The sequence below is a fragment of the Microtus ochrogaster genome, linkage group LG5 (assembly GCF_000317375.1).
Source record: "Microtus ochrogaster isolate Prairie Vole_2 linkage group LG5, MicOch1.0, whole genome shotgun sequence".
Lineage (NCBI taxonomy): Eukaryota > Metazoa > Chordata > Mammalia > Rodentia > Cricetidae > Microtus > Microtus ochrogaster.
In genome coordinates this window covers 48,737,019-48,761,985 of record NC_022031.1, presented here as the reverse complement: position 1 = coordinate 48,761,985, position 24,967 = coordinate 48,737,019, and the positions used below count along the sequence as shown (strand labels likewise).

General features: G+C 39.7%; 1 protein-coding gene across 1 annotated transcript in view; it reads right to left on the bottom strand.

Annotated features, from left to right (window-relative positions):
* Positions 1-1,573: 1,573 nt before the first annotated feature.
* Rad23b (RAD23 homolog B, nucleotide excision repair protein) overlaps positions 1,574-24,967 on the bottom strand; it is a 37,912-nt gene continuing 14,518 nt past the window's right edge. The window contains exons 2-10 of the mRNA XM_005362196.3: positions 22,607-22,688; positions 20,390-20,469; positions 18,840-19,108; positions 12,922-12,977; positions 9,951-10,078; positions 8,582-8,717; positions 7,298-7,425; positions 6,753-6,956; positions 1,574-1,807 (exon numbers count right to left, since the gene is read on the bottom strand). Coding sequence (XP_005362253.1) covers positions 1,694-1,807; positions 6,753-6,956; positions 7,298-7,425; positions 8,582-8,717; positions 9,951-10,078; positions 12,922-12,977; positions 18,840-19,108; positions 20,390-20,469; positions 22,607-22,688 — 1,197 coding nt within the window. The 3' untranslated portion in view covers positions 1,574-1,693. The remainder of the gene's footprint in view (positions 1,808-6,752; positions 6,957-7,297; positions 7,426-8,581; positions 8,718-9,950; positions 10,079-12,921; positions 12,978-18,839; positions 19,109-20,389; positions 20,470-22,606; positions 22,689-24,967) is intronic.

Sequence of the window (24,967 nt, the reverse complement as noted above, 5' to 3'; positions counted from 1 at the left end):
CCACTGCTGCTCTGCCTGGACAGAGCAGTGCACTCCCATTCCCAGCCCCGTTTAATTCTCCTGAGACTTCACACAGGATCCACTGTAAACCACACCAGCAGTACACCTTTCAAGAGTCTGCCACATTTACGGAATAAATACATGAGAATTAAGCATGGCAATTTGTGAAGGAAAATCAGGGTTTTGTTTATTTTCATGAAACAGGTTATAAGCGCATGAGGAGCAAGCGAGTCACCACCAAGTGATGCTAAGCACACTGCAGCACACTGAGCAGGGTCTGCAAAGCCATCTTCCCACATGAAATCACATGGTGGGAAACATTACTTCCTTCAATGCTTTATATTCAGGATTAAGACGACTTGACAAATTCAACAATATGACACATGGCCCCTCTTTATCAAACAGCAATACTAATGGCGGGGTTTCCAAAGAAAATCAGAGATGAGCAAATTCCAAATAAAAGCCAACACTGTGATTGAGATTTTTCTTTTAATATGCCACGAGATATCTTGATTGTATATTTTCCAAAGTTCTTTCCAGCCGTATTTCCCAATCATACAAAAGTTTTCGCCCGTCTTTAAATGCAGTAAACTTTTCAAAAAGCTTTTCTAAATGCTGGATTATAGCCCCACCCACCTCCTCTCTTTGAAAGCAATGTAATACTAATAGATTTAATGGTAATTCATTCTTATCTAATAAAGACATCCACAAGTATCAGAAGCCAATTTTGAAAGAATTGCTAATTTTGAACTGATTCAGCATTTTGGGGGTTTTTTTCCCCCCAAAGGCAGCAGTTTGACTCATGACCTGCTGATCATTGCTACTGAGGAAAGGGAGGGGGAAAGAGACTGAATGATGCATTTCTTCATTGGCCCCAAAAGTGCTAATTTCACAAAGGGATACATCAAAAGCAAACATGCAATGGTTGTTTTAAATTTTTTACTGCAATACAACAATGAAGTAAACAGTAATTAGACACCTACCAATCTCCCCCAAACAAATAAAGAATGTAAACAGGAAAATAACTCTGCCTATATGTGTACAGCTTCTCAAATCATGTCAGAGGGTCTCACATTCAATAATCAGGAAATTTTAAAATAGCAGTAATTATTTTCATTTTAAGAAAAAGTCCCCCTCTACCCTCCCTACCCTAAGTACTGAACATGAAGAATGGGCTTCCTTTTGCATCAATTTCATATTTGTGTGAAGCAGCAACAATGACCATCAATAATTTGGCATTTCTGTTTACAGATGCTCCAATTTTGTTTCCAATTTCAAAAAGCCATTATCCAGTGTTGCCATAAAACAGACTATAGATTCTAGGTAGCAAAGATTCAGAAACCAATGTTAAGTCAAAGAAAAGAGAAAGCAGGGCATCACACTAAATTTCTGGATCTAATATACTAGAATGAAACCCAGGAAATGTTACCTACTGTTTAGAAGAATAAAGACCTGCAAAGGCGGATGTTTGGTTGTCTAGTATTTTACATTGTGTGGATCTGCAGCATCTGCTAACTGAAGCAGACATGCATGGTATGTATCCCTGCCCTGTGTCCTAGCTCCCTCCCTCCCACCCCCACCAACCTACTACCGTATACCAAATATTGTGGATATGAGCCCAAGTCACCCCAGACAATCCAGTGAACAAAGTTAGTGTAATGCACTGGTGTGAGTGAGATACAAAAGAGTCCCTTCAATCTTCGTCAAAGTTCTGCTGTAGAAGAAAGTTGGCAGCCAAATTCTCATTCTTCTCACAAGCAAAATATGCTTGAATCACAAGTCCTTCAGGAAATCCTAGTGCCTTTAACTGGAAGAAAAGAAAGCAATTAAATATACAACTCATCGATTATGGTCTAGTTTGCTTTCTATACTAGGACTGTAGCATTGCCACTGAACACCTCAAACAAACAGTACCACAGAAAATGCTCCTGAAAAATTCACAAGTTCAGCCCCATTTGAATCTAGATCATTGTTCAACACTCAGAGGGTGGAGAGAACATTTAATAATGTCCAAAATTTTTTTATACATTGTTCCAAATCCATGAGATTAAATCAACAGGCACAATTATGTTAAACACCTTCTGATACCCACACTTAAAAACCAGTAAGTAAATGAGCATGTAGAAATCTGGGCTCAAATGGCTTTAGTACAGGGAGGGAACGCACATGAAAAGACCTTAACTTGCACATCAACTTTTTGTAAAAATGAATACTTCATTTCTTAACATAGTTTGTATCTTTAAACACTTTATATTAAAAGGGGGTGACCAACTACAGTACCATTGCACGATGTATTCTGCAATAAAGACAGTGTTTCCTATTCGAATGTACTTAAATTTGTAGCATTTTTGAAACACTAATAAGCTATTTAGTCTACACTCTTATTATTAAAATTACCTGAGACCCAATACTCAAACACTCAAGTCAAATAACAGCTTACTTTTCTACATACAATTATTACTTCTTAGTCGGATGAATACCTTCCCTAACCATCAACAACTTTCTATTACATAGTACTTAAAAGATAATTATTAGACAGAAAAAAAACCCAAAAAACAAAACAAACAAAAACAAATCAATCAACAAAACAATCAAAGTAGAAAAAACTAAAAACATGAACGTGTTTTTTTTTTTTAAATCACTGGTCCATTAGCTCTAACTTCTTTTAATTAATATTTTATTTTTTTACTATAAAAATAAATACCAATCCAAATTTCCACTCCCTCCACACACCCTTCCACATGAACGTGTTTTCTAAGTTGTGTCCAAACTAAAACAAGGTTAGCTGAAGTAACAGATCAAGAGATGGGACAATCCAACTACATTCTTCAATGAGACATAAACTTAATTGTTACCACAGAAGAGGGATGTTTTTATGACTTAAGAGGGGACCAAGAAGACATGATAAACATATGTAGCAAGAAGCCAAAAATATATAAAACAAAAAAGTATCACTGGAGAGAGAAATCAGCATTTCAGCTATATCTAGAGACTCCAATGCCACCAGTACCAGCAACAAAAGATACAATCAGAAAGAGAACCAACAAGAAAATCAAAGGAATTAACCAACACTATAAGGCAACTAGCCTTGACAGCCAGAAAGTGTTTAACAAGAGCATATTACAGTCTCAAATATGTACAGGATATGTTTCAGGAAAGATGGCCCTAAAACAAGACTTTGTAAGTTTAAAGACCAGAAGTTATGCAAACTCATTTCTGAGACTGTGATGGGACGGTGCTTAGAAGTGCGTAGGCCTAGAGCTATACACAATTCATATTAAGACAGGCCCTGCAGGGGTAGGATTCAGTCCTCAAGAATATGTGAGGTTCTGGGTTCAACCCCAAGTGCCACCAATCAAGAGTGTGTGCATGTGAGTAGGTAGGATCGTTTAAAGAGACTAAAACCAACCCAAAAGCATTTTTGAAGGGGAAGGGTTAGTGAGGACTCCTACTTTTACTTAAACAATTTTAGTTAGAGAGCTTGAGACTCTCATGGAACTCCACCCAGCATCAGTCCTAGGTGGTAGCCTCGCTGGGGAACTGTTCCTCTGGCTCTTTTATTCACTCCTAATTTTCCCTTTAGGTAATGAGCACAATGGTGGTTGGGGGCTGGATCTGGGCCTGGTAGAGGCTTCCTGACCCTATAAAAATATGAGCTGGAGAACAGAACTACAGAGAAAAGGCAGTGCCCCATTCGTGTGAACACCTTCAACTGTGGTCTAATGGTTGTGTACTCAGAAGTTTCACAAGAGACACCCACACTCTGAGACAATGGGGATGTTCTATCGGGAATTCACCAAGACCAGCTAGCCTGGGTCTGAAAAAGCATGGGATAAAACCGGACTTACATAGCAGACAATAAGGACTACTGAGAACTCAAGAACAAGGGCAATGGGTTTTGATCCTACTGCACGTGCTGGCTTTGGGGGGGCCTGGGCAGTTTGGATGCTCAACTTACTAAACCTGGATGGAGGTGGGCGGTCCTTGGACTTCCCACAGGTCAGGGAACCCTGATTGCTCTTCAAGCTGATGAGGGAGAGGGACTTGATCGGGGGAGGGGGAGGGAAAGGGGAGGCGGTGGTGGGGAGGAGGCAGAAACCCTTAATAAATAAATAAATTATAAAGGAAAAAAAAGTTTCACAAGATAACCTGTGATATATATTTTAGCAGGTATTTTATGGAAAAGAGAAAGTGCTATTTTTTGATTGACTGAAATTAAGTTCTATATAGCCTGGATATATAAACAAAAAGCTAATGTTTTGCTACAATAAAAGCAAAACAAAAAAACTAACTCAAAGTCAACCAGCAGGGAAATAATAAAGACTAGAAAGAAATGCAAGAGATTTAATATTAAAAAACAAAACAACAAAAACAGTAACTTAAAAAAAACCTGAAAGAAGGGAGTTGGGAAAAGTAAGGGAAGGGGAAAATGTGGTCTGGATGTATTAGAGAATATTTTCAATAAAAAGCACTGAAAAATCAGTAACTGACAAATTAAAATGGTCAGGAAAAAATTGAAGATTCAAATTGCTAAAGTAAGGGATAAAATTCAGCACATTACTGCCTTTTCAACAGTGAAAACTACACAAAAAGAAATATGTAAGCACAGAAACTCCCCCAAGGAACATGAAGGATGGGTGGTGTCTATCAGCTCTTCAAATAATCAAGACCAATTCTTAAATTTTTCCCAAAAACACCCTCCACTCATTCTGTGGAGTCACAATTCCCCACAATACAAGACACCTATCACCAGGAAACTATGAAGCAGCAGCTGTTTTGAATATAGGCCTAAAAACACTCAACCAAACCCCAGAAGACTGAATCAAACATCATCATCTAATGATTAGTGAGATTTGTTCCAAGAATGCAACGTTGACTCAATATACACAATAAAGTACTTCTTAGAAGACGATCACGTGACAAACTGAGAAAAGCAACAAATGTACCACCTGTTATGACAAAAGCTCAACAACCTGACACCACAGAGGAACACCTTCCTTAACCAGAAAACGCCACGGAAACAAACAAATGAATTCAGCAAGATCTTAGGAATCTAAGATCAACACACAAAACTGTTCTTCGTAATTACAAATATTCTTTGTAATGTTTTTTATTTTTAAAAATGAATATTTTAAAAATAAGAAGAGTAATTACCAATAGCATAAAAAAAAATAGATATGAGGAATAAACTCAAAAGTAGTACAATATTTTTAACTTACACCACTGAACTGCCTTAGTAAGAATTAAGTTGTTTTGAGATGATCATATTACATAGTCTTCCAATTGCGCCTCCTAGGAGCTGGGATCACAAGCTGCTCATCACACCCACAGACTTAAGATTGTGAACAGCAATCTCAGTGGGCTCAGTGGTGCGTGCTGCACTCCCAGCACTTGCAAATGCAGGCAGAAGAATCATGACTTCAAATTCACCCTCATCTACATATCAAGTTGAAAGCCAGCACAGGATTTGAGGCAAAACTGCCTCAAATGACAACCCCTCCACCCCTGAAAAAAATCAAAGAGAAAAAAAAAAGATACAGGACATTTCTCAAATGCATCTCCCGGCTGAACATAATAAAGGCTCTAAACTCAGCCATCTTTAAAAGTTTTACCCCTAGAAACTGGACAAGCTGATCCTGAGATTTACACAGGATGAGAGATCTGGAACATCCACAACAATTTTAGAAACAAAATTGGAGCACTCAACACCTGATTTCATATTTTCTTAGAAACCTGAAGTAAAGACAGCGAGGAGTGAGGTACTAGCCTCAATGGCATGTGAATAGACATGGACCAAAGCATTAAAACTAAGTTCAAAAAATAACCCTGACACATCCATGGACCACTGATTTTTTTACAGAAACACACAACTTCAAAGTCTTTTCAGCAAATGGTGTTGGGATACATGGATATTCACATGCAATCTCACTCATATTCATTCATAAAAGAACACAAAATAGATCACAGACCTACACATAAGAGCAATTTGTGAATTCTTTCTAAAAATTAGCATGCCTTACTTTCATTTGGATTAAACAATGCTTATCTACAATGCAGAAATGAGAAACCAATTTAAGCCTAGACTCAAAAGAAGATGAAAGCCAGGCATGGTGGAGCACCACACCTTTAGTCTCAGCACTGGAAGGAGAGGCAGAGACGGCAGATCTCTGTGACCATATAAGTGTAGAGTTCCATCTGATTTCCAGCTCAAAATACTTTGTAGCAATAAATGGGCAAGTGTGTTACTTTCCTGTCTACAAATGTAAGAATGAGAGCTAGGTTTACTGATCACAGTTTTAACAAAATCTAGGTTATTGCATTGCTCAGACCTGCACTGGTCCATTGTTGAGGACAGATAATTAAAATAGGTAGTGTCTGATGTTTATTGTATACCACTCTTGCATAATTCACATAGATATTTATTTAACATTTTAGGGACAGTAGTGAAGTAAAATTTGAAATTATTTTGAATTAGGTATAGTGCTTTAATATTCTTGTGTTTTACTTCAATGAGAACTGTAATCCATTAATATGTATATCTGATTTATACAAGAAGGCCCTTTGCTGTAGAGGAGGAGGGCACAAACACAAAGAGTAAGAGGTGGGGCTACAAGTCCTTACTGCAGTCGCTAGGGCAAGGAAACAGAACTGTTTCTGGTGTACAGAAATGCTGCAGCTGCATCCCAGCAGGAGCCACCAGCCCAGGTGCTAGAGTAACCAAGGAACTCAAATCTACTTTGACTTCAACTCACCCGTTCTATAGCTTCTTTTTCCTGAGGTGTTACTTGAATGTAGTTCATGTGCCCACTTCCAGCATCTGCAATTCCTCCGCTGCCACCTCCACCGCCACCTCCGCCTCCTCCACCTCCGCCACCTCCTCCTCCACCTTGACCACCTGCTTCCTGAACAGGTTCATTTAGCATCTGGATAAAGTGTTCCTGGTGTTGGCTAATTTGCTGTAGTGATTTGAAAAACACAAGCAAACACACCATCAACACACCAATCATAACTGTCTTCAGGAAAAAGACAACTCTAAATAAGAACAGAAAAGGCTCAGCAAGCATGGTGATTCACTGAGGCCGAGGCAGAACAATCACTGAATCTTAGGCTGGCCTGAATCCAGTAACAAATTAAATTTAGGGCCAGTCCTTTCAAGTCAAAAAGGAAAATGATTTTTTTACATTATCATTAAAGAAACAAAATAGTTCTGAGAGGCAAATGGAGAGAACGCAAATTCTGTAGTATAAAAACAACACAACATTACAACTCCATTTTCCAAATTAGCAAGGATCATTACCTGCAGCAACTGAGGGTTCTCTCGACCTATCTGCTGTAGCAAAGCTGGAAGCAGGGAAGGATTCTGCTGGATAATTTGTCGCATCTGTTGAAACTGAGGTTGATTCCTTAAAAATTCAAGGGGGTGACCTGAAATACATTTTAAAATAAAAGTGGTAAATACGTAACAAAGAGGGAGGGAAACCATATCTTCAGACAGAAAATACTTCAAATGAAAATAACTTGAGTTCTCAGTTGTAGTAGAAAAAATAACTCACAAACTCTCTAAACCCCCATGTGCTCCTTTGATCTGCTGAAAGTTTTACTACTAGCAAAAGGACAGAACACTAAGAAGCAAATTCACTCACAATGCCCTGTGAACCATTACAGAGAATACAAGAAACTGGTGTCCTGCATCAAACGGTAATCATGTTATTGTGATTGCTCACAAAAATATATATATATACACACACATAACATGCGTATTATTCCTATCTATGTGTCATATTAAAGTGAGACTCGAGACTAAGCTACCTAGCAGGTGATGAATAGAAATACTAAAATCTAAGCCAGAGCTGTGCCTCCTCTTTTCACTATATAACATAGAGTCCCGACTGACCGCCAAAATGAGAGCAAAAAACACACATAGCCTTTCCAAAATTAGTAGTCCAATCACCAAGATTTTTGTAGCTTTGAAATTGTACAGTCTTTTCCCCACTTGAGACAGGGATTCTCTTGTACCTTGGGGCTCTCTGGGAACTCTGCTGTGTAGACTAGGTTCCTTCAAACTCAGAGATCTGCTTGCCTCTGCCTCCCAGTGCTAGGATGAAAAGCACACACCACCACACCCTGCCTGCATCTTATGCATTTTTATAAAGTGAGCCTTCCATTCTGAATGAGCACTAAACTCAAACTGTGAAGAACCAACTAGTGAAGTAAGCTCTGACAACACAGCAGCACCAGTGTGCACTACCACACATGTGGTTGAATCTGTCTCTTCTGTGAGTGAGGACACGACTTAAGACATATCCAAACCCCACTGGAGCGCTTCAGATCAAACAATCTTATACTCAAGATCATCTGCCATGGGGCTGGAGAGATGGCTCAGTGGTTAAGAGCATTGCCTGCTCTTCCAAAGGTCCTGAGTTGAATTCCCAGCAGCCACATGGTGGCTCACAACCATCTGTAATGATGTCTGGTGCCCTCTTCTGGCCTGCAGGCATACATGTAGAAAGAATATTGTATACATAATAAATAAATAAATATTAAAAAAAAAAGATCGTCTGCCATCAGAAACAGTCACTACCTCCAGCACTAGTTGCTGTCGTTGCCGTTGTGGTTGCTGCAGCTGCTGCCACTGCTGGAGACTGAGGAGTTCCAGCACTCACTGCTTGGGGAGGAGGATCAACCACAGCCTGACTTTCTCTATCTCCTGGGATTCCCTGCAACACAATTTCCAAGCTTTCAGACATCTCACAAACACACAGGCTAAATATTATACACAGTAAAACATTTGTGGCTTATTGAACATCATTGTCTACAAGTAAAATAATGTCTATGACATCAAACATAAAAGGTTATTAATCTTAGATGGTTGATACTGTGTAGACCTCAGTGCTGTATGCATGTACTGTATGTAAGGCAGTTCAACAGGATTTTCTACAGTAATAGATGTACTGTTCAGGAACAACCACAACCCACACCCAATTAAACTCTAAGAATATTAATAACTAGGCATTCCCTCTGTATGGGGGTCCCAGACGACTTTCCTGAGTTGTCACTCAGCGACACAACATTAGAACATTTAGGGTAAGAGGGTGACGGCTCTGAAGTGACTCCTGGTGGTAGAAGCGTCTGACGAATGAATACCAGGCATCTCTGGCCAAGGAAAACCGTCTCCTCTACTGACTCATGTTTCTAAGCCAAGCATCATCTCGGAAGCGCCTCATATAAAATTTCAAAATTGACAAAACAGGTATAAAATAAATTTCAATAGTTTAAATTTCAAATGATGCTTTTTGTATGTTTCAAGCACTTGGTTTTTTTTTTAATTATTACAGCTTAAAAGTACAGAGTTTTTATTTTGATGAACAAGATTAAACAAATGGCGGTTATAGCTATTTAAAAATCCATCAGTCTTAGACTTTATCAAGTGGTGGTAAGTCCATTTCCTATTACACACACAAGGCAAACCCACTTTAGGAAAGACAGGCAGTGAGCAGTGGCTAACGGTGCACCTGCACTACAGGTCCAGCCGGCTCCTGATGGGGAGTCACTGAAGGCTAAGACTACTGGCAGGTCCAGGGTCCAGAATTTCCATCAAATTGTCAAACAGAAATGGTAATGGTTCTTTTGCACTAAATATTTCATAACAGATTAAGTGAACAACTAAAATCTACTAAGATGTCAGCCTCCTCTATTAGAAAGACACCCTCTCCAGAGCTCACAGGTGTGGAAGGCACCACCCAGAGAGCCACTTCATAACTCACCGCCATGGCATTTTCTAATGAAAATCACCTCAGAATCTTTTCAAAGGTTACATTTTATCAACACAAAATGTTAACAGCAAACTATCTAGCATATAGTATTTGCCACTAAATTGCTAACTCATCTTTTAAAATCATAATTTCTTTAGAGTTTGATATTAAAGAGAAAAAGTGAAATACACTTCTCACCATTAGAAGATACTCCACAGCTCTGTCGGGGTTGTTGAAACTGGCTCTCAGGGCCGCAATTACTTGCTCTCGTTCGTAGCCCATTGACATGATCTCAGTTATCATATTCTCGTAAGATTGACCTGTCACTAAACAGGTGTGTGGGAGACAAGGAAAAAGGACGTGAACATTCAAAAAACATTCTCTCCACACTTCTTAACTGTATGATGTCTATAATGTTTCACATACTACTGTGTTGAGCAAAGACAACAGTATGAAAGTCAACAAGTAGTCAGATGCCCTCCCTTAAAAAATGTCCGTGTTCTAATCCCCAAAACCTACAAAATACATAGATTATGTGACAAAGGGAAGTGTCTTTTCAACAGATGGGCCTGATGTCATCAACAAGAGAGACAGAAAGGTAAGAGACAATGAAGACAAAACAGAATGAGAGCTCTGTTGTTGTCTTTGCAGGTGAAGAACCGGTTTGCAAGCTTTTAGAATCTGGAAGTGATAAGGAACTAGATTCTCCCAGTCTCAAAAAAAAAAAAAAAATTATTGACTTCTTGATATCGGTCAGAAAAAAACATGTCAAAACTTCTGACCTACAAAAATAAATGGCAAGAAAACTAATTGTTTCATACCACTAAGTTTGTGGTAACTTACAAGAGCAACAGAAAATTAGGTGGCTTTATAAGCACAGTAGAAATATCAGCTACAAATACAAGGAAGAATTCACAGGTCAGAGAAGGCAACCTGCCCAAGACAAAAAACAAATGGGTTGTTCTTGTAATCTTACCATTTGAAAGGCTGCTCTGAGTTTAAGGTCAGTCTTAGCTACAGAAGTTCAATGGCAGTATGGGACAAAGACAAATTCTAGCTCACAAGAAACAAGTCATTTTTTTGCATATATTTCAAACAATCAAGTCTGGTGTGATAAGATTGGCTTTTATTTTTTTCTTTTGACACTTTGTATTTTCAAACTGATGGGGAACAAGTTAGCAAGATACAATTTCACACCCAAGGCTGGAATTACTTGTGTTGTAAGTGAGTCACTGGGCACAGGCAATCTCCAATCTTCCCAGGTGGATGTTATCTTGCCTAAAAGAAAGCTACACCCACTCAATTCACCTCTATTAAAACTATCTTCTTTTCCATTTATGTTCTGGGTACCACTGCCTTTCTTACCACCTCAGAATTCTTCACCCCCAACTCTGCCCTCTAGTTTAAATGACCAGCAGCCATATGCCACCAGTAAACAACAGCAAGCACACTGGTGCAAACGAGTGAGGGTACAAAGACTTTTGTAGAGGCTGTAGATTTCCTGTTTGCAGTTTAAATAAGTCTGCAAATTCAGAGGAAGATGAGTAGCACAATTACAGTGGGAAATCCCTACAGCACACACGGAGTATTTATCCATTCCCATAGTCTAAATGTTTAACTGTGGCCTAAAGCAGAACCACAGAAAACACATAATTATAGAGTCAGGAATAATGAGACTTATATTAGAGTGCTTGAGAAAAATGGTTCAAGATACAGACCAGGAAAAGAGGTATAACAAAAGCCAAATGGGAAGCTAACGAAGTGGGGACTCAACAGAGCAAAGAGATTCTGGAATTACAAAGCTGAGAATGATCTAGGTGACATAAAGACATAAATATAAGGGTGCTAGCATTCCTATCTGTTGGCTTCTTGACCAAGTCATAAATTGTTCTGCTTCCTACACTCTGAAACATGAGCAAAATTATGTTATGTCTCTCCTATTCCAGGACAGGCTCCAAAACCACAGAGAAACCCTGTCTCGAAAAACCAAAAAAAACCAAAAAAAAAAAAAAAAAACAAAAAAAAAATGTGTGTAAGTAAAATCAACACCACCACCAGAAACTTAGACATAGCAGTATTAGCAGCAAAAGGCATAATTTACTTGGCTCCTGCTCAATAGCACCAAAACACTCTATTGTGGCAACACTGGTAACAGCCAGAATCTCCATTAAACTTAGACACAAGTGCCAAGTGGCTCTGGCTCTGAAGCTACAAAACGGTATGCATTCTCTATGTAATCTTCTTCTCCAGTTCTCCCCAAACCTTTGTTAACAATTCTCTACAACTTACAGCTTTCCATATATGAAATAGTATGCCTTCAGTCTCATGAAGGGATACTTACTGATAGTATTTGAAGGCAGTTTTGTCCCAGGATGGTCAAAAGATGAAATTCAGAATATGGTACACCCAGGAAATCTTAGTTTGACTATTTAAAACACCTACTTTTTTTTCCCCCGTCATTAAATACAACAAGAATTCCAAGGAGTTAAAGCCCAACTAGCTCAGAACCAACTTGTAATCCCAAGGGTTGTCAGTGCCGTCGGAATGCAGCAGCAGCTACTGCTGCTAAGGAGCCAGAAGCCAGTCACACAGGGGAGTGCACCTATCCCAGCCCTCCATCTACACAGGAACAGGGATGTCAGCCAATAAACATAAAAGCATGAACATAAAAATCAGAGGTTTAATAATAGGAAGAAAAAATGCTGACAGATTAGAGATGAAGGGAAAGGGGAAGACTTTATTAAGTAGTCAAATCAAAAGTTGGGGCAAGAAGGCCTTTTTGCTATTTGCCCATATAAGTAACAGGATGCAGCCAGAAATCCAGAACACTAGCACACTGGATGAAAGCTGGGGGTGAACAAACAAATGTGAAGCACATAAAAGAAACCAGCAAACCCTTCCAAAGGCACTTACTTCTGCAATAAGCCTATACACAGACCAAACTTGTTAAGACCACATACATAGAAAACTCATAATGGGAAAATAATTAGCTTCAAAGGAGTGTGCTTAACTGCAAGAGGAGATTTTAAAGAATTTAATATGGAAGCCAAAGTCTCTAGTACTATGATCTAAATAAGTCATGTGTAAGTGACCATGAAGCTGATTACAGTGTGATCCTGAAGGTGAAACTGCACTGTCTGATGACTTCTTTTGTAAGTTAGACACTCACCAAGGGCACTTGTTGCATCTTCAAAAAGATTTGACCGGGAAGAATCTCCTGGTGTACTGTAAAGGGTTTTTAGAAAAAAAAAAATCACATTTCAAAAAGTATGCAAAATCCACTTAAATTATTATAGCAACTAATTTCTAAAGAATTCTTTATTAATGCCTACAGGTAAGTCAGTCTCTTAGAGATTATACCCAAAGCTTTACCTGTAGGATTTATGGTTAAGGTAAGACTACTTCTGAGACTCTGTCATTCTAATTAACATTAAAAAAATATAAAACAATGCCTTTAAAGAAAGTGTGCTCTAAGAACTATGAGAATAACCCATAAATCAAGTCACAGCAGAAGAAATACCAAAAGTAGCCACCTGTAGAAACCAAATGAGGCTGGCGAGTCTTTCACAGTGAGGTTCTCTGAGTAAATTTCCAATGATAGGGAAAGAAAGCATACAAGTTAAGGAATATAGCACACACAAAGGAAGAAAATGGCAGGTGAGGTGCAGCTCTTTCTAACCTAAAGAAAACCAACCGTAAAAAAAGAAAAGAAAACCAACTGTAAAGGTATAAGGTCCTGGGTTAACCCCGGGCAATGCACTCACATGCACATGTGCATCCCTATGTTTCTGCTTTGTTGGGAAATCAGAATTAAGTTAAAATAAAAGGCTGAAATATAAGACTATAAAACACCACAGAGATTCTGACAGTGGACACACAAAATCATGTATGACGAAGTAGAAGTGAAGCCATCTAGCGGAATCTAGAGGAATCAAGACAGAAAATGGGAGGAGCAATGAAACGGGGTGGAGTTATAGGACAGACTTGCCCAGTATACAACATATACTTATGAATACTAATTAAGTAACAATGCAATTACAATTTCTACTTTATTTTCGTGTAGGTGTGCATCCCTAACTGTATGCAAGCATGTGCACATGTGAAGTGCCTTGGAGGTCAGAAGAAACATTAGATCTGGACCTGGGATTACAGACAATTGTGAGCCACCATTATGCGTGCTGGGAACTGAACCCCAGATCTTCTGGAAGAGCAACTAGTGCTCCTAACAGCTAAGCCACCTCTCCAGGTGTGACAGCAGTAGTAAACTATTACACTCGCTCCATATATTTATACTGCATTCCAATTTTAGCTTTTAAATTATATTTTTTAAATGGACTTGTGTGCAAATGTGTATCTGTGTGAGCAGATATGGATAAACAGAGATCAAGAACTATTTTCTTCTGTTTCCTACCCTGTTTAAGAACCTCTGTGACCTGGGCGGTGGTGGCCTATGCCTTTAATCCCAGCATTCAGGAGGCAGAGACAGGCAGATCTCTGTAAGTTCGAGGCCAGTCTGGTCTACAAGAGCTAGTTCCAGGACAGGCTCCAATGCTAGATAAAAAGGTTGTCTTAAAAAAAAAAAAACAATCAAAAGCAAAACATTTTGCCCTTGCCCTTCACTAGTTTCTAACTTTAAAATATTAAAAATATTTAATATTAAAATGTTAAAAATAAATTCCTTTAAGCATTTAAAACTGTAGTGTACTTTAAACACCATTCCTCATGTCATGGATGTGCATGTATGTACACAGATACTTCTTATGTTGTCCTACAGCCTCTGTCACATAGTGGAAAAGTCCTGACTGGGTGTGGCAGAACACTGCTGTAGTTTCAGCACTCAGTAGTAGGCCTGCTCCAAGTTCAACGACGACAGTATGGTAAAACAGATTTTGGGTTGACTTAATGTGTCATTAAACAACAATGAACTCACAAAGCATAAGTGCAGTTTCTTTCCTTCCTTCCTTCCTTCCTTCCTTCCTTCCTTCCTTCCTTCCTTCCTTCCTTCCTTCCTTCCGAGATTTAATGTATTTTGTCTACATATGTATATGTACCACACATAGGCCTGGTGCCTGCAGAGGCCAGAAGAGGGAGTCAAATCCCCTGAGTAACCAGATAGTTGTGAGACACCATATGGGAAATGGGAAGTGAAAACAGGTCCCATGCAACATCTCTCCAGCCCACAAGTAAAGTTTCTTTATGGCAATCATCAACAGCACCCTCTGCACTGTTTCACAGGTAGTTTATCAAGAACAAAACTGACATGAAAAAACAAATTATAGAAACAAAATGTCTGGCCAGCAGTGATGGAGAAGCCTTCAGTGTACCTCCTGACACCTATTCGCTGAGTTCTGTGATTTAAAGGACATATTTATCTTGCCTTCTAGACCTTCTGTCATTCTCTCCGAAATTACACTATTTTGAGAAAAAAAGAACAGTCAAGTGTACACTTCAGTGATGTAGAGAAGAGCGTGGCCCCTGCACAATGACATGTAAATTCGTGAAGTGTTCCATATTTTAAAAAGAGACTAAGCAACTAGTATATAAGTCCAACTAAGAAGTCTACAGTTAGCCAGACATAGTGGCACACACCTTCAGTACACTCAGGAGGTACAGGCATGTGCATCTTTGAGTTTAAGACCAGCCTAGTCTACAAAGTGAGTTTCAAGAAAGCTAGAGCTACACAGAGAGACTCCATCTCAAAAAACCCAAACAGATGAAGTCTGCTTTCCTAGATCACTAGCCATCCTTTTCTAACTTATTGACTCTCTGGAGACCTAAAATGTTAATTTAAAATTTTTATTCTTTGGCAATTTCATGTGTGCGTGTATTCACTGTATCATGACCATATCCACTCATCTGCTGCTATTTCACACAATCTCATACACATATAATATGTAGTTAATGTTTCTTGATTATATCCACTCAACTCTCTGCTATTACCTGTCCCTCAACTCTCCCCCTCCCACCTTCACGTCCCCGCTAAATTCCTCTCCCACAGACGTCGACACAATGGTTTAAGCTGATTCTAGTGATCTTCCACTGTGTAAGAGCAGAATGCATTCTAGATGTACATGGGGAGAAAGGGTTTAAGTTAGACAATGGTGTCAAAGATGCTGGGTGGGGGGTAAGTGTTCTAGGTTAACATAAGAAATATATTCCCTAAGTTTTGTGCTATTTCTTAGTAATGGGCAGGAGATTCTACACTCTCCCAAAACACAGCTGACTGTATGAGACAAGGTGTCAGAAGATACTTGATTACACTGTGTAAAGATATGTTCCTGTGACTGGCTTTTAAAAAAAGCTGAACAGCCAATAGGTAGGCAGGAGGTATAGGCTGGACTTCAGGAGAGAGGAAGGAAGGAAGAAATGGAGAGGTGCTGGGAGACACGGAGAGGAAACAGGAGGTGCAAGAAGGAAGAGAGGTAATGCTGCATGGCAGGACATGGATCAATAGAAATGGGTTCATTTAAGTTGTAAGAATTGGTTGAACAAGCCTAAGCTATAGGCCAAGTTTTCATAACTAGAAGTCTTTGTGTCATTATTTGAGAGCTGGCTGGCAAGACAGAAAAGAATCATCACAACATGGAAGCCACATTTAGGGGCAAAACGCTAAAACAAAGTGTCGGGGTCCGGTGGCAGCCAGGACCATAAACTATTTCTCTGGACCAGTCCCCAACATAAACTAAAACTATTTTTCTCTTGACTGGCGTGGAGGCACAAGAAAAGACACAACTCACATATATTGCTAGCTGTCACGTAGGCTAAATTAGCACTTCTTTTCAGGCATCCTCCAAATTAGAGAAGAAGCAGAGCAACACCCTGACCTTTTGTCAGGCTACCGACAGCCTGTCTGGAAGGTTATGTGACCACTTCAAGTACTAACTATGGCTTGATAGCCTGGCTGCCACAGCACCTTTTTGTTCATTACTTCGATGCTATATATTCACTTGCCTGCCTACTGGTCCCTTAAACAGCCTCAATCACCAGAGCCACTGTTAAGGTGCCACAGTATAGTGTTCATGAAACCATTTTTAAAAACCTTTAATAATGCCCTCCAAATGTAATAGTAGTGATGCTAAGGAAGGAAATACGCTGGAGAAGCTTTCTTTAGTGACTGAATGAAAGCTCTCAACTTAACTGGGGGTGGATGGGGTACAGACTAGCTAATCTACAGGACCATCATACATTTTAAGACAGTATACTTCAAAGACTTATTTTTGGAGACAGGTCTCTCTATGTAGCCCTGGCTGTTCTGAAACTCACTATGCAGACCAGGCTGGCCCCAAACTTAGAGATTCACCTGCCTCTGCCTCCCAAGTGCTGGGATTAAAGGCATGCCAACTACACCTAGTTCAAGAAACATTTTTCTTTCAGACATAATCTTGCTATGAAAGCCCATTTTGCCTCTGAACTTGCAATTTTTCTGCTTCGGCCTCTGAAGTGCTCAGATTAGCCATGAACACAACAGCTGGTTCACATCCTAATCTCATTAGTAATTAATCTCTTACTATGCCTAATTTATAGATTAAATTTTACCAAGGGCATGTTTGTATATGGGGCAAACCTGCACATACTGCCAGAAATCCCACAGATGTTTTTCATGCTTTCAAAGCATTTCCAATCGCTGCTAGTTTTCCGCAGTGGCTGGCTCTGACTCCTAGTTCACGTAACTCCTTCTACTTGTGTTCCAAGCTATAGCTCAGTGCCAGTTTCAGATTGGCTGTAATAGGACTCATATTTTAGATAAGCCCAGGAAATCCCTTTGATTTCCAGCCAAAATTACTATGACTAAATCATCTGCTCTGCCCATAGTATTATCACTGAAGGAACAAACACCACCCCAAATCACCCCACAATCCTATAAAAAAACAAAACAACAACAAAACCCTGCAATTCCTCCTGATCCTTCACATTTGATTCACCAGGTTTCAGTGAGGAGTGGTGACTTTGGTAACAATGAGGAAGGGCTCTGGCTAGGAGGCTGTAGCCAAGAGTCTTTGCGAAAGCTGCAGGTATCAGGCATCTATCTCCTGCTGTTTCTAGGTGCTGGGTCAACAAAAGAGGCAAGTAACAGCAACTACTGCTGATCTTACCTGGCGGTCACCACACCTGTCCACTTTCCACCTTAGATTATCTTAGTGTGACCTCCATTTTATAGATGAGGAAAATGTCCAAAGACCTTAATGCTGTTCTTAAAATATAAGAGCTAACAAAGGTCAGAACAAAATACAGTGCAATACAGCAACTGATTTACTGATATGGAAGGATGCAAATGTTGCATATATAACAATGGCCACAAACAATTGCGACAAATAAAAATGATTGGCTGCCAATGTTATTTACAATTACTATTTTTTGGTAATTTATATTTCTTAAACATCTCTACTCAGAAGAAGCTTTCCAACACATCTTTCTAAAAACTCAAAACATAAAAATCTGTATGATAGAATGTATACTTATATTTTAATAGTAAACTATCAAAATAGTCACAAACTGGCTGGGAAGAAAGCTCGGCTGATAAAGGTGCAAGCACAAGAACTTGATTTGGATCCACGGCAGGGTGCAGTGGCATGCCTTGTAACTCCAGCACTGTGAAGGTGTTAACGGGTGGATCCCAAAGGTTCATTGGACAGCCTAGCCAAACTGGCAAGCCAAAGACCTTGTCTCAAACAAATAGGGTAGAGAGCAACAGAGGAAGATACATTACATCAACCTGTGTCCTAAACACACAAGCATGGTACATGTACATACAAGCAAGAAAAATAGACATAAGGATATGACACAGAGTTCACTTAGAAATAAAAAATGTGAGCTGGAGAGATGGCTCAGGGATTAAGAGTACTAGCTGTTCTTTCAGAGGACTTGAATTCAATTCCCAGCACCAACATGGCAGTTTACAACTGTCTATAACTCCTGTTCCAGGGAATCTGACACCCTCACATAGACATATGTGCAGGCAAAACACCAATGTACATAAAATACAAATAAACTATTTAAAAAAGAAATAAAAATGTAACATAGTTTGACTTTTACAAATTCAGAAATATGGCTACTTTGTTATTTAATTTCTTAAAACACAGTCCTTACCTGTCAGCTGGTGCTGGGCTAGTAACCACTGGTGACTGTGCTGGCTTTTCTGCAGTTTTCTCAGGCTGAGTTGCACTAGCAGGTGCGGGTTCAGAAGATGCTGTAGTTGGGGCTGGAGTAGTAGATGCAGGTGTGGAAGTGGGAGCTGAAGCAGGGGTGGGGGCTGGAGCCTGAGCCACAACTGTTGCCGTGGAAGAGCTAACTGCAGCCGTGGTGGGAGCATTCGATGGCTGAGTTGTGGCTGGCACTGGGGCTGTCACTGCTTTGGGCTATACGTGTTAAAAAAGCAAAGTGAATATAAGGTATTTCGTGATCACTCGCTGGACGATGGCAACAACAAGAACAGTCTAATAACTAGTAACCTAAACATCATTTTGTAACTGGATGATAAATGATCAACATTAGCAAATGAAAGCGCTTCATTACTCCTCAGAGTTCCTAGGATAAATTACATTAACTATCAAGTGCATTTAACATTAGACTCATCTCAGTCCTTATAGCAATTCAGTATAAAAAAGAACACAAAGAAATCTGTCTTAAATATAGAACACACATACCCAAAAGTACCATATAGTTTTCTAGCGCTTTACTTATGCACCTTGTTTATAATTTTAAAGACCATATTGCCACTTAAAAGCATTATCAAAATGAGTTTTTGACATTGAAGTTAAACACACATACACACACAGACACGGAGCAAAATGATGTATATACTCTGTACTTCCTGAACTAAGAGCACAGCCATAAAGCCTTCCAAGCAGCAAATGCAATTACACATAAATAAAAGTCATAGTGAATTTTATTCTACCTAAATCCTACATTCAGTCTATTCAATCCATTACTTTTCTGTAAAAACCACAAAAAAAAATCCCATCATTTCTTTAGCTGTCTTTTTCTTTATTTCTTAAAACTCTTCTCCTCACTGAAAACTGAACTCGCACTCAATTCATGATTTTTTTTCCTACCCTGAGTCTGTCAGGTCTAGCAAAAATATCTAGTGCCCGAAAGGCAATATATTGAAAGCTACAGAATGAAAGACATTAATTTGTTTGCTAAGCATATTTTTTTTTTTTTTTTTTGGTTTTTCGAGACAAGGTTGCTCTGTAGCTTTGGTGCCTGTCCTGGAACTAGCTCTTGTAGACCAGGCTGGCCTCGAACTCCCAGAGATCCGCCCGCCTCTGCCTCCCAAGTACTGGGATTAAAGGCGTGCGCCACCACCGGCCTGCTGCTGAGCATATTTTTAAATAATCACGTGGTAACTTAACTACTCTAGCACCTCTTATAAAGCAGAGTGAACATAGATTAAGGGAAGATGATAACTCTTCATGGGCTTTAAGGAGTAATAACCCTTAAAAAATAAGACACATTGTTTTACAAAATGAGTTTAGAGCTACAGATACCTAATTATCATATCAGCCTTACAGGGACGTGGTAGACCTGCCTGTATCCACATGCTGTGCTACAGAAATGCACACAACTCATCGGCTGTGGGCGTGGCCACTGTGTGCTGATTCACATGCATAACGGTACAGTGGGAAGACAAAACTTACTTTTGTCACCATAACCACCACAAAGTTCTTCTCATCAATTTTGTATTCTTTGAGAGCAGTGTCATCACTGAGGATTTTTCCTAATAATTCAGAGGAGAAAATGTTATTTAGAAATACATTAAGCTGTCTTACAAAAAAATTACTCTTAACATTAATGCTAGCAAGTAAAATGTCTAAGAAAAACTTGAGCATCCAGCTAATAAACATATAAATGGACATGTACCACTTTAAAAGCATCTGATGAAAAGAATGTCTAACATCTTCAGCATACAAAACACCAACTGATTTGGCTTTTAATTTATTAACTATTTATTTGAAGTCAGCCCTACAAATAGGGAAATCATAAAGACAAAGAAAATTAAACATTTTCAATTGTCTTGTCACCTTCTCGAAAATAAAGTATAGTTTTTTCTAAAAGAAGGGATGAGCAACTTCCTAACTTGAAACACTAGACACTTGATGAATCAGAAATGTTCCAATGTTATTTTTTAAGATTAATTTTTTAAAATTATGGATACAGAGTTCTTCCTACATGCCAGAAGAGGGTACCAGATCTTATTATAGATTGCTGTTAGCCACCATGTGGCTGCTGGGAATTGAATTAAACTCAGGATTTATGAAAGAGCAGGTAGCGCTCTTAACCACTGAGTCACCTCTCCAGCCCCATGTTCTAATGTTTTAAAAGCAAAACAACCACAAACAAAATAAGCCAAGTGAACAAAACCTTTCATAAAAACAGCAGAGCATACAAGAAAAGAGAATAATGGAACTCAGTGAGCGTGGTGCAGAAGACCAAAGCTATGCTCAGGTCAGGACTCCTAAATGGTTCCTCAATTGAATTTAGTTCTCTATTCTAAAAAAGCTATTGCATAAAAACCAGTATGAACTGCACAAAAGAGTGGGAATGAGATTAAGAGGCTATGCACCAAAAATTATAATTCATCTGTTTTGAATCCTGACAACAATGGAGCTAGATCAGTGTGCAATCATTCTCACCTGTCTCTCTCCTAGAAGGAAACATGCCCAGCAGTGAGTGACACATACTTGTGTTGTTGTTGTTGCTGAGACAGAATTTCTCTGTGTAGCCCTGGCTGCGCTGGAACTAGTTTGGTAGAACAGCTGGCCTGGCCTCAAACTCAGAGATCCATCTGCCTCTGCCTCCCCAGTGCTGGGATTAAAAAAGGCATTGAGCCACCACCGCCTTGTTTTTGTTTGTTTTTGATGTCCAGATGCCTTTAATCCCAAGGCTTGAGAGGCTGAGGCAGGCATAATTCCATTAGTTCTAGGGCCTGCCTGGTCTTGATTGTGAGTTCCAGGACAGAAAGGGATACAGAGTGAGGCCCTGCTTTGAAAATACAAAAACTATAAAAGCTCCATGAAAGGAAACAAACAGGTTAAAAACTTATTTCACTGGGCTGGAGAGATGGCTCAACGGTTAAGAGCATTGCCTGCTCTTCCAAAGAACCTGAGTTCAATTCCCAGCAACCACATGGTGGTTAAACAACCATCTGTAATGAGTTCTAGTGCCATCCTCAAGGGAACAAATGAGTTTTCTCTACTAAATTTTGCCATCAAGTCTATTTTTAACATATTTTCCTGAGTGTCAGTGAGGCTAATTAAATTTATAATTCCTAGTCGTATTCTTGGGTGCTTTTGTATTGGGGCTTCTTTTTCTTACGAATTTAAAAATTTGTATTTCAACTTTAGGGGAGTATTCCTATCATTTAATCCTATTATGAAGATCTTCTGATGTATGAAACAAGCCTTCATTCTCCAACTTTCGTGTGTATTAGTCAAGTTCTTGACAGACTGAAAGTCATGAATGACACAGAAGTCAGTCACAACACTCACAATCACCCCATGGACACAGAAGGCAAATGTGTAGAGAGAAGACTGAATATCAAAACATAATTTAAAAACTACTTCCACCACTGTTATCTATGATCATGTTTCTGACAAAGTCAACTCAAAAATACTATAATTTCTAAGATAACAATTTTCTTCCTTTCTTCTTTTTTTAGACAGGGTTTCTCTGTGGCTTTGGAGCCTGTCCTGGAACTAGCTCTTATAGACCAGACTGGCCTCGAACTCACAGAGATCCACTGTGCTAGGATTAAAGTCGTGAGCCACCACTGCCAGGCATTAAGATAACATTTCTAAAACTAAAATGTCAAATATGCAAAGCATTGGAAATTAATTTCAGAATTGCATTCATACCTGCATAGATTAGCTTCTGACCCGCTACTGGAAAGGCGTCTTTCCCCTTTTCAGATTCAATCTTCTCTTTCAGTGCCTTTACCTATAGGAAAAGTTAAAAATAATAAAAAGAAAATTAAGCCTAAATTTAAAAATTAAAATATACACTGAAACAGAATGCAAGGTGGAAATTCTAATACATTTTAATTAGTGTAGAAGGCTGAAGAGATGGCTCAGCAGTTAGGAGGCTGCTCTTCTGGAGGACTGAGAGGTTCAAATCCTGGCATCCACATGGCAGCTGACATTTTAATTAGTGCTTCTAAGGTCTTGTCTTCCCAATATTTTACTCAAAAGACCTACCCTGAATTATTAGGTGCCTCTGGCATGAACTTTATATCATGTTCCACATACATATATCTAAAGCATGCATGATAGGTGGATTCAATCTCCAGCACTATAGAAAAACCACAAATAGTCATTTTTTTTTTATTTAACCAACTTAAAATAAAGGCTCTAAGATTCTGAAGCTTTGTGTCATAAAATGTATAAGCTTATCACTTAGATTAAGAAAGGTCTAGGACCAGGCATGATGGCCTTTAATCCCAGCACAGGAAAGCAGATCTCAATGAGTTGAAGGCCAGCCTGACCTGCAAAGCAAATTTCCAGGACAGCTGTCACACAGAGAACCCTCTCTCAAAACATAACAGAACAAAACAAAACAGAAATGCCTTCTCGCAAGCCAGGCGGTGGTGGCGCACGCCTTTAATCCCAGCACTCGGGAGGCAGAGGCAGGCGGATCTCTGTGAGTTCAAAACCAGCCTGGTCTACAGAGCTAGTTCCAGGACAGGCTCCAAAGCCACAGAGAAACCCTGTCTCGAAACCCCCCCCCCCAAATGCCTTCTCGCAGGGCATGTTGGTAAAGCATTCTGGAGGCAGGTGGATTGCTAGGGGCTTGACCTGGCTAGCTTCATGTCAACTTGACCAACAAGCTGAAAGGAGGGAACCTCAATCAAGAAATGTCTCCATAGGCTTTTTCATAGTGACTGATGAGGGAGGAACCAGCCCCTTGTGGGTGGGGCGTTCCCTAGGCTGGTGGTCCCAGGTTCTATAAGAAAGCAGTCTGAGCAAGCCATGAAAAGCAAGCCAGACTAGCATCCCTCCATGGCCTCTGCCTCAGCTCCTACCCTGACCCCCTTAGACGATGGACTACAATGTGGAAGTGTAAGCCAAATTTATAAACCCTTTCCTCCCCAGCTTGCTTCTGTGCTCGTATTCATGACCATAGGAACCCTAAGACAAAGCTCAAGCCTGCTCTACATAGTGAGTTCCAGACCAGCTGGAGTTGCATACATAATAAAGCAAGAGAGCTAGAGAGCGAGGGAGGGAGGGAGGGAGACTGCCTTCTGGGGCTAGCAAGATGACTCAGTAGGTAAAGGAAGCCTCTTGCAGCTAAACCTGAGTTTAATCCCCAGGACCCATGGAAGGAGAGACATGACTCCCATAAACTGTTCTCTGAACTCCTCGTGACAAACATGCAAATGAAACAAAAAGTAAGTGCGATCAAAACCAAAAGTCTTTTAACTTAAGAGTTCTAAGAAATAAAACATTTCAGTTGAAATAAGAATCATCGATGTTGTAGGCAAAGTATGAAGACCAATGAAACAGAACATCATTTCCCTAGCACAGCTTTGTTTTGTTTGTTTGGTGTGTGTGTGTGTGTGTGTGGTTTTGAGACAAGTTTCTCTGTAGCTTTGGAGCATATCCTGGAACTCACGCTGTAGACCAGGCTGGCCTCGAACTCACAGAGATTCTCTACCTTCCAAGAGCTGAGACAAAAACAAAAAAACAACCACTGCCCAGCCAAGCACAGTGGTTTTTTTTTTTTTTTTTTTTTTTTTGGCTTTTTGAGACAGGGTTTCTTTGTAGCTTTGGAGCCTGTCCTGGAACTAGCTCTTGTAGACCAGGCTGGTCTCGAACTCAGAGATCCGCCTGCCTCTGCCTCTTGAGTGCTAGGATTAAAGGTGTAGACCACCAGTACCTGGCTCAAGTACAGTGTTTTTAAGCCCACCTGAAGGTGTTTCCAAGTTTAGCTAAGGCTGAGAGCCACTGGGCTACTTAAATGATTCTCAACAAGTAACTTGGCCTCCTTCAGTATCAGTCGCATCTGTAATAGATGAACTTTACAGCATTTCAATTCATAAGATTATGTGTCCACGGGCTCAAGAATTAGAAAACGAATCTAGCCGGGCGATGGTGGCGCACGCCTTTAATCCCAGCACTCGGGAGGCAGAAGCAGGCGGATCTCTGTGAGTTCGAGACCAGCCTGGTCTACAGAGCTAGTTCCAGGACAGGCTCCAAAGCCACAGCGAAACCCTGTCTCGA